General features: G+C 32.4%; 2 protein-coding genes across 2 annotated transcripts; both read left to right on the top strand.

Moving 5' to 3' along the window:
- Positions 1-1,886: 1,886 nt before the first annotated feature.
- LOC112737730 (probable O-methyltransferase 3) lies at positions 1,887-4,196 on the top strand. The gene is made up of 2 exons (XM_025787790.3): positions 1,887-2,712; positions 3,752-4,196. The coding sequence occupies exons 1-2, from the start codon at positions 1,942-1,944 to the stop codon at positions 4,064-4,066; spliced, it is 1,086 nt and encodes a 361-aa protein (XP_025643575.1). The 5' UTR covers positions 1,887-1,941; the 3' UTR covers positions 4,067-4,196.
- Positions 4,197-6,125: 1,929 nt separating this feature from the next.
- Positions 6,126-9,560, top strand: LOC112737729 (uncharacterized). The gene is made up of 2 exons (XM_029291324.2): positions 6,126-8,798; positions 8,888-9,560. The coding sequence occupies exons 1-2, from the start codon at positions 7,016-7,018 to the stop codon at positions 9,265-9,267; spliced, it is 2,163 nt and encodes a 720-aa protein (XP_029147157.1). The 5' UTR covers positions 6,126-7,015; the 3' UTR covers positions 9,268-9,560.
- Positions 9,561-10,483: the final 923 nt, after the last annotated feature.

Below are 10,483 nucleotides of genomic sequence, written 5' to 3'. Positions count from 1 at the left end.
TAGTTAAATCATGGTTGAACTAATTAGACTAATAAATCAATAAACCAATTATTAGAGTGGGTTGATGGCCGATCCGATTTTCCAAACCTTCGTAAAGATATAATAGTGTAGGCATTGTTGAAAAATTATAAATGTACGTAGCAGAATACGCAAACAAAAACTATTTTTTATCGCATGACGGTGTTGATCACGCTTCACGCGGACATTATTTTAAGAGTGGTGCTTATTATATTATTATAATTTAAAAATATTATTTATATATTAATATCAGTTATTAAATTCAATATTAATATAAAATATATATTAAAAATAAATTAAATAATATATATTTATATATAAATATATAGTAATTAATTTTAGTAATTGATTTTATTTTTTTATAATATTCTCAAATTTATAACAGGTTAAATATTAATTTAGTATAAATTTAAAATTTAATTAAGAATTTATTATAAACATATATATATAAAATAAAATTTAAAGTTTATATTTATTTATTTAAACGAATAAATGAACCTCCAAAAACTTAAATTAGCTTATCAAAATTAATTGCTCTACATTTTTCAGAGAAATCATGCATGTGACTAACGTGAATCATATTATATGCATGGTACTGAAATGCTTTATTAATTAAGAGTGAAATTTCAGGAAATAAGTTGAATATTTACTCAAAAGCTTTTAGTTTTTATAAAATATTATTTATTTATATTTTAGTTTTAGTTCTTATAAGTTCTCTTTGTGTTTGATTTTGTTCCAATAAAATTTAGGAGCTTTTTTATTTTAGTCTGTCTTGCAACGTTAACATTTAACCTGGATGCGATTATGCACTTAACAAATTGTACATGAACGGAAACGAAAAGGATAATTTTATAAGGATAAATAAAACTTATTACTTAAACCAGATTTAATAATAATAATAATAATAATAATAATAATAATAATAAAGATTCCGCTAGGGAGACAATGGACTATTTGTGCAATATGTACAATGGGCTATTGAGTTACAAAATGAACATTCCCATACTATCTAGAATAATCATCCGAGTACTAGCGATAATAAACATCTTCCCAAAAGCTTAAACTAATTTTGGGTTCAATAAGGATCAAACTCTTGGCCTTTCGGATCTAGCGCTCTAATACTATGTTATGATACCACTCATCCCAAAAGCTTCAGCTGATGGGAAAAGGTAATACTAATGATTATATCTTTAATACTCCCTAAACCTCCATTGTACACATTGTATAAATATTTCATTGACTCTTCATACTTTCCCTAATAATAATAATAATAATAATAATAATAATAATAATAATAATAATTAAATATGGTTATTTTAAATAATAATAATAAAAATAAAAAGAATATATTTATTATTAACGTAATAGATTTTTATTGTTGTATGTTTAATATTTTATTATTAATCATGAATTATTCATAAAAACTGAAATAAATATTTTATATTGTTTTTAATATATATAATGATTATTGAATGGTATATTTTAGTCAAATAGAGAGTGTATATTAATAAATAGAGAAAAAAAATTATTTACATATCTTGCAAGAGAGATTATTATTTGCAAAAGGTCTTTTTCACTTAGAGATTCATATATGCATATATTGTTTTATAAAAATATTTTTTCGACACTGAAATTAGTTATACATATATAGTTTAACTTATTTTTAATGTGTATTTTGTATTTCAATATATACTTTAACACTGATGGCTAATTTTAATACACATTTAATATGTTGATTATTTTAAAAGTTAATTGCATTTTTTGTTGTTAAACTTTTAGCAATATAGTATGTACTTTATTAATATACGCCTTCATTATCATGACACACAAGGATTCTCTATAAATAGACCCATGTAATTTATTGTTCCACAAATTAAAAGAAACATATAGATCAATACACTTCTAGTTGAGGTTGCAATAATAATGGAATCCAATGGTGTAGACTATGCTTCCAAATTGCTTGAATCTCAAAGCCATGTATGGCACCACATTTTCAGCTTCATAAATTCCATGTCCCTCAAATGTGCAATTGACTTGGGAATTCCAGATGCCATACACAACCATGGCCAACCCATGCCACTCTCAAAACTCATTTCTTCTCTACAAATCCATCCCAACAAAACACAATACATCCACCGCTTGATGCGGATTTTGACTCATTCTGGCTTTTTCTCTAAACAAATCTCTTCCAAAGGCGATCCAGAATCGAGTTATTCCCTAACCGATGCATCTAAGTTGTTGCTCAAAGACAATCCTATGAGTCTTTTTCCTTTCTTGTCTGCCATGCTTGATCCCATTTTAACAAAGCCGTGGTACGATTTACCGGCATGGTTCAAAAACGATAGTCCCACATCGTTTTACATGAGGCATGGGATGGCACTTTGGGAATATGCTGGTGTTGAGCCAAGACTCAACAAGTTCTTCAATGATGCCATGGAAACCGATACTCCATTTATTTCAAGTATTTTGTTTGACAAGTGTAAGGGTGTGTTTGAAGGGTTGGAGTCTTTGGTTGATGTTGGTGGAGGCACAGGAACTATGACTAAGGCTATTGCTAAGGCATTTCCACAAATGGAGTGTGTTGTGTTTGATCTTCCACATGTTGTTGATGGCTTGCAAGGAAGTGGGAATCTCAAATATGTTGGAGGTGATATGTTTGACTCAATTCCTCCTTCAGATGCCATTTTCTTGAAGGTACATGAGTTCTATTAGGGAGTTATTTATTTTATTATCAGTTAAATTTTGCTTTTATATTACGTTTGTACTTAAAACTTTAAAATATAAATTTTACATTTTAATAAATTACATTGATCTAATATCAACAAAAATTATTTTCATCATATTTACTCACTACTCACCTTAATTTTATTATTCAACTTAGGCAAACTTGGTTTACGATAAAATTTGTGCGCGTAGTATTTCTGTTTACATATATGTATATTAAAATTAGAGAATTAATAATGATGTCTCCAATGACCAATAAACCATGTTATAAATTATAGCCGGATCATTTTTATATTATTTATGATTTAGTTAAAGAGATACAAGACTATATTATTAGTAGAAGTTTTTTATTTTTAAATAAATATACTAAAAACTTAAAGTTTTAAATTTTTATATAAACTAACGTTTTCAATTAATAATTTTAATATATATTTTTAAAATATATTAACTAAAATCGTTATTTATTATTGTTAGTAATAATGAGTTTACCAGTTAAAAAAAAAAATTATAATTAGTAATGTCTCATTCAATTTAGCAGGTGAAAGATTTATATGTCATGAATCAAAATTTTATTTAAGAATTGATTATTGATTAATAAATTATAAATTAGTAAGTTAACTATTAAATCAATCGAAGTTGATAATGTTATCATGATTTATAGTAGTGTGCGTGAAATTAAAGTTACGTTATTGCCTTCTTTGGAAGAACATATGAAAATATTAATTAAAAAAAAACGCTTCCAAACAAGAAAAACCTTCCAAAACAAGGAGCAAGTTGAGCCAAATTATTCAATTTAGGAGTTTAAAGATCCAATAATGAATAAAATAATGGTGATGGTTGTTAAAACTAACATCATTAAGCATGGGACCCAATAATAATTACTCTCTTTTTTCTTTTAAAAGAAAAATTTACTTAAACTACTCTGTAAGTAATAATTTGATGATATGTAAGTGATTTAAATAAGTATTAATAGTTCATTATAATGTTTACATTGCATGAAATAATGCAGTTTATATTGCATGACTGGAATGATGAGAAATGTATCAAAATACTGAAGAAATGCAAAGAAGCAATCACAAGAAGCAAAGGAAGAAAAGGGAAAGTTATTGTCATTGATATGGTAGTGGATGATGAAAAGAGTGATGGATATAATAAATCAATTGAAACCCAACTTTTCTTTGATATGTTGATGATGGTAGAAGTCAACGGAAAAGAGAGAAATGAAAAAGAATGGGCAAACTTAATTTTCTCAGCTGGTTTTAGTAGCTACAAGATAAACTTATCAGCTTTGGGATTAAGATCTCTCATTGAAATCTTTCCATAAAAATGCAAGTAGCAAGAAGCGTTTTGTGAAATAATGGAGCATCATATACAAAGATGCGTTTCAATGTATTGTTTGTGAAATTTGTTTATTTTTTTCTATTCATAAAATAAAAAATCATGTATTTATTTGCTGTGCTTTCTTAAAAGGTTAAGTACTTTTTTTTGTTCTTAATGTCCAAACTCAAAATTAAAATCGTTTTCAATTTTTGTTTTATTATTAAAATCATCTCCAACATTATAAAATCATCCTTTTTTATCTTAATTTTATTTTTTATCAAATTACCCTTAACTATTAATAAAATAAAATAAAAAATATATTAAAAAATAAAATATAACCCAACCCCACCCTACCCATCACACCCCATCTTCATTCTCATCCTCATCCTCATCCCCATTCCCTTAACAAAAAAATGAAACCCCATCCCACCATGATCATCACCCTCATCCCCGTCCCCATCCCCTTAACAAAAAAAAATTAAACCTTATCCCACCATGATCATCACTTTTCATTAATCCTCCCTTCCTCATTAACATTCTCATTAACACCTCATAAAGTCATCAGCAGAATTCTTTTCCCCTCTTTCTCCATTACCACCACCACCACTACCACCATAAAGCAGAGCATTTTTTCCAATATCTTCATACCCCAGAATGGTTAAAAGCTCCTAAACGGAAGGACAAGCAGTGAATTCTTCAAAGGAACCTCTCTCGTGTACGATTGGAAGAAAAAAGTTGTGACTTTTCCAGTCACAATTATGGCAGAGAACAGAGAATTCTGTGAAACAGAGCAGGAAAATCATAGTAAGAGTCATAAAGAAGAGTGCATACAGAGCTTCGCTGAATCTGCTCCATCTCCTTTTCCACGTCATACTCCCTCACTTCCTTCAGAAGCCGCAACGTGGAGAGAGTGTACGAGTGGTGAAGGACCTGCAGCAAGGACCAGTTCCCCCAACTCGTTTCAGTTCATCGGATGCTCCGAACTCTCAATCGTTCCTCCTGCTTTAACCGTAAATCTCTTCCGAAACGGCTCCTGCTTCAACCGTAAACCCCTTCCGAGACGGCACACAGAACGTGGAGGGAGTGTACGAGTGGGTGAAAATTTTTACCTTTGGCTCTTGTTTAAGTGGTGGTGTTTGCCTGTTTTAGGGGTTTTTGGGTTTATCTTCGTTCCTCCTTTTTTCGTTTTTTTTTTTAAAGAACATAAACATCATTTTTTTAATTCTTTTTAATTTCTGTGGTTGCTGATTTTGAATTTGAAGTGCAATTGATGATTGTTGAACTGTTGTCAAATTTAAAATTTTTAGTGATTTATTTTGTGATTGTTGTTGCTGCTGAATTTGCTATGGTTGAATTTGCTGAATTTGTTGTTGTTGCTGCTGAAGAAGAGAAGAAGAATTGTTGTTGCTGTTGCTGAAGGGGAGAAGAAGAATTGGTGTATTTTGGGTGGGAGAGGGAGGAAGGGGGAGTTCGAAAAGAGCAGAAGGAAGGGGATGGGAAGAGAAGAGACATCGGGAGTGGGGGTGAGGTGAGGGGAGGGGTTTTTTGTTTTTGTTTTTTTATTATTTTTATTAATTGTTAAGGATAATTTGATCAAAAAATTAAAATTGAGATAGAAAAGGATGATTTTATAACGTTTTGTAATGTTGAGGATGATTTTAATAAAAAAAAAAAAGTCGAGAACGATTTTAATTTTGACCCAAAACCTTAAGGACAAAAAAATACTTAACCCTTTCTTAAAAGAAAATAAAGGAAACATTTATTTTCATATCCTTTTGTCTGTATTCATTATTGTATGAATCTATTCTGTTAGTTTCAGAGATAATATCATATATATAGCACTAGATGAAAGTGGCAAACAATTTCCTCATACATCGATAATATAAATAATTAAGTGGATGAAAAGTGGCAAACAATTTCTTCAGTTTCCACCATGGTTCTGAAAATCGGACCGGACCGGTCGATTCAACCGGAAAAACTGGGAACGCCGGTTCGGGTAACCTCCAAAACCGAGTGACAAAAAATCGGTGGAAAAATCGGTCGAACCGGTGGTTAATCGGCGAACCGAAAGAACCGTCCGGTTTTTTGACGGTTCAGTGGTTTCGAAATTCAGAAGCCAAACGACGTCGTTTTGGCTATTTAAAAAAAAAAAAGGCATACGCGTTAACCAGTTAACCCTAACGAACCTAACCCTAATCAATCAGCCTTCAACCACCCACCAAACCCCCGAAGCTCTCAGCCAGTCAACCTCCTCCCCTTTCTTCCCCCCTCATCCACCAAGGCCACCATTGCCACTGTCCACCAAGCTCCAGATTCCAGCAGCGCTCCTCATTCGCGACCCAGCATCGCTCCCCATTCACCACCCAGCAGCGCTCCTCAGCAGCCGCGAGCACCACCGCGTTGAGGGCCTCGTCGCCGAACCTCGACGAGCTCGCCGAGCCCGCATCGCATTCGCCGGTAAGACTGGTTTTCTTGTCTTCTTGATTTTGAACATGCTTCCTTCTAGCTCGCCTGTTCTGTACTTCTGTTTGAAAAAAAAAATTACAGGGCATCTGATTCTGTTTGCTGGTTCATGGATAACATGCTGATCTTAATTTTTGTTTTTGATTCTCTATGCTGCCTGTTCTGTTTGCTGATTCTGTTTGCTGGTTCATGAATATGCTATATGCTTCTGTTTGCTCTATGCTCGACCATTCTGTTGGATTCTGCTTTTTGTTGCTTCTGAATGGAAATGGTTTTAAATTTTTATTTTACCTGAATCAGTTGATTTCTGTGACTGTCAAGCTACATGAAGTTGATCTATGCTGCCTGTTCTGTTTGCTGGAATCTGGAAATAGTTTTTGATTCTCTATGGAAATAGTTTTTGATTCTCTATGCTGCCTGTTCTGTTTGCTGGAATCTGGAAATAGTTTTTGATTCTCTATGCTGCCTGTTCTGTTTCTGATTGTTTTAGATGGAACAATCACAAAGTAACTCACAGCCACAAGATAATGCTGCTCAAAATTCTCAAACTGGTTCATCTAGAGGTAAATCTGATCCAGCTTGGCAGTATTTCACAGTGAGGTATGACAAAAATAACAAGGCTCAATATACATGTATTTTCTGCTTGAATACTTATAATGGAGGGGGAATATATAGAATGAAATATCATCTTGCAAAAATCCCTGGACAAATTAAAGTTTGTAACAAAGTAACTGAAGATGTTGAGCTTCAATTCAAAAGGCTTTTGGAGGAAAACAAAAAAAATAAGGCAGAAAAAAGAAAATTTACATCTGAGTGTTATGATGTGGAAAGTGAAAGAGAAGCGGAAGAAGAGGGTGAAGCGCCTAATCCTGTACAACCTCCGGCTCCTGCAACAATGGGAGACAAAGGAAAGAGAAGAGCGATTGCTGCTACTCCAATTGGAAGTTATTTTAAGGAAAGGACTACGCCAGGCTCTCAACCAGCTTTGAAAAGTGTCTTGGCCAGTAAACAAGTTAAACACAAGGTTAAGTTGGGGCTTGCAAGATGGATCATTGATGCACGGATTCCATTCAATGCAATTCAATCGCCTTACTTTCAACCTGCCTTGGATGGCGTTGCTGCAATTGGACCTGGTTTCAAGGGACCGTCGTATGACGAAATGAGAGTTCATTTGCTGGCCGATCTTAAGAAGGAGTGTCAGTTACTTGTTGAAGGTTATAGGAGCTCGTGGAAAAGGACTGGTTGTACACTGATGGCAGATGGCTGGACTGATCAAAGGCAGCGTACGTTAATTAATTTTCTAGTTTATTGTCCTGCTGGTATGTCATTTGTTAAGTCTGTTGATGCTTCTGATATGATAAAAACTGCCGATACCTTGTTTAAATTGTTTGCTGAGGTTATTGAGTGGGTCGGGTCTAGTAACATTGTGCATGTGGTTATTGATAATGCTGCGAATTATGTATCTGCTGGAAAACTCATTCATGAAAAGTATCCAAACATTTTTTGGTCTCCTTGTGCTGCTCATTGCATCAATCTTATCTTAAAAGACATAGCAAGTCTTCCTCACATAGCTGACCTTGCCTCTCGTGCTTCAAAAGTGACTGTCTTTGTTTACAATCATATGATTTTCTTGTCATGGCTTAGAAAAAGAAAAGAGTGGAAAGAAATTGTTCGACCAGGTGTAACACGTTTTGCTACTGTTTTCATTACTTTGAAAAGTATATATGATCATAAACAAGACTTGCAAGCATTGGTGATTGACAAATATTTTACTTCTCATAAATTATCCAAGAGTGTCAATGGGAAGATGGTTAGTTCAATTATCTTGGATAGTAAGTTTTGGGAGGATTGTTTTACTACTGTTATGCTTGTTGGTCCTCTAATTAAGTTATTGAGGCTTGTTGATGCTGATGAGAAACCTTCTCTGGGTATTGTGTATGCGGGCATGCAAAGAGCCAAAATTAATATCAAGACAATGTTTAGAAATAGGAAATCTGCATACACACCTTATACAAGTATCTTGAAAATGCGGTGGGATAAGCATTTGAAGCGTGACCTCCATGCAGCAGCATACTTTTTGAATCCAGATTACTTCTATAGTGAGGGGTTTGTTGAGAAGGAAAATATCTTGAGGTCTTTGCTTGATTTATTTGATATTGAAACTCTTTGCGATGACTCGGTTGCCGCAATGCAAGAGATACAGTTGTATCGAGATCGAAAAGGAAGTTTTGGAAGGGAAAGTGCATTGAAAGCAATTAAGAGACTTGAACCTGGTAAGTATTTATATTTCTATGTTCAATTTACTTTGAATGTTTTTTAAATATTGAATGAGAATTGATAGTTGAATTTCATATTCTGGTAGGTGAATGGTGGAGGCTACACGGTGGGAGTGCTCCTAACTTGCAAAAAATGGCAATTCGTCTTCTTCATCAAACATCTTCATCATCCGGCTGCGAGAGGAACTGGAGCCTCTTTGAACAAATCCATTCAAAGAGGAGGAACCGATTAGAGCATCAAAGGCTAAGTGACATTGTTTATGTCACTTATAATCTACGCCTTCAATCTAGAATGCATCGCAAGAAGAAGAATTATGATCCAATTGACATTCAAAGCATTGACACAGTAGATTTTTGGGTAATGCCGGATGAAGAAGATCCTGAATTTACTAATGGAGACATTGAAGGCATTGAAAATTTAATCTATACGGATAATGCTATGCCTTCATATCCTACAGGTTATTGAAATAGCAAAACTTGTTTCATTTCCTCTCAATATCTGATGTAAAGTTCTAACTTTAATTTTTTCTTGGTTTTCTATTTTATTTTATTAGATGGAGGAGATGTGGAACTTGATGTGGATTTCCCTAATGTTGCTGATTCTTTAAATACAGCTTCTTTTGGTGGTACTTCTGATGATGGTGGCTTTGGATTACCTGTTTATGATGGAGATGTTGGAACACTTAATGATAATTATGATTTTTGATGAGTTGTATCTTTGATTAGTTGAAAACTTGCTAGTAATTGTATCTTTTGAATGTAGAACATTATGGGTTTGTCATTATGTACGTTTTATTTTTTGTTTAGTTATAAACTTTGATGTTTGAAGTTGTTTGTGAACCTCTAATATTAAGTAATGGATAATTTATTATGTGAAATATTAAATTTTATTAAGTTAGAAATTATTGAATTTATATACTTAAGATTATTTTAAATTTTTTAATAATTTTATTTAATATTTAATTAAACCGGTTGAACCCCGGTTAAACCAATGAACCATTAAACCAGTGACCTCACTGGTTTATTGACCGATCCGGTTCTCACAACCTTGGTTTCCACGTTCTATATCAATATGAAAACGTGGGAAACAATTTCCACATACATCACATCAATTTCCTCATACATCACACGTGAAAAATAGATTTGACCCCTTAAATTGAAATGAATGTGAAAATTATTACTTGACCGTCAAAATATGGTAAAAATATAGGTAGTTAAATCTGAGAAAGAGTAAAACAAGAACATGAGTAAGAAATTAATAACTATTTGTTGCGGTACAAATTTTTTTCTCTATAGGAAAGCTATAGAATTTTAATTGGACTTCCATTCAACACATCAAACTACGCTAAATTTCTACAAATTGTCAGTTTGATGCAAAGAAAGATCATAAAATGTCAGTGTATATGAATATTTGAAGTCAATTTATTTTGTTATTCTCTTTTAAGTTGTTAGGCATATTTTTAGTAAATTGTGATTGATTTAATATCTAATATCTGAGAACGAAATTTACTCTTTTTTGTGAGTATTAATTTTTAAACATGTATCAAAGATTTTGTTTTTAGACAAAAAGATAAAAAAAACTTAAAAATTAAAAGAATTTAAACAACTTGAAATTAAAACCTAAGTAAAGTATATGACTTTTAAAATTAAAAAAAAAAATAATAAAATGCCTTTAACAGAGT

The sequence above is a fragment of the Arachis hypogaea genome, chromosome 13 (assembly GCF_003086295.3).
Source record: "Arachis hypogaea cultivar Tifrunner chromosome 13, arahy.Tifrunner.gnm2.J5K5, whole genome shotgun sequence".
In the NCBI taxonomy this organism is placed as follows: domain Eukaryota; kingdom Viridiplantae; phylum Streptophyta; class Magnoliopsida; order Fabales; family Fabaceae; genus Arachis; species Arachis hypogaea.
Note: the sequence above shows the minus strand (reverse complement) of the source record. Positions and strands in the feature narration are given on the sequence as shown.

Excerpts from the sequence above, each read along its gene's own strand:
- LOC112737730 (XM_025787790.3), top strand. The coding sequence starts at position 1,942 with ATGGAATCCAATGGTGTAGACTATGCTTCCAAATTGCTTGAATCTCAA. Across the intron at positions 2,713-3,751 it reads CAGATGCCATTTTCTTGAAG|TTTATATTGCATGACTGGAA; the intron begins GTACATGAGTTC and ends GAAATAATGCAG.
- LOC112737729 (XM_029291324.2), top strand. The coding sequence starts at position 7,016 with ATGGAACAATCACAAAGTAACTCACAGCCACAAGATAATGCTGCTCAA. Across the intron at positions 8,799-8,887 it reads AATTAAGAGACTTGAACCTG|GTGAATGGTGGAGGCTACAC; the intron begins GTAAGTATTTAT and ends ATATTCTGGTAG.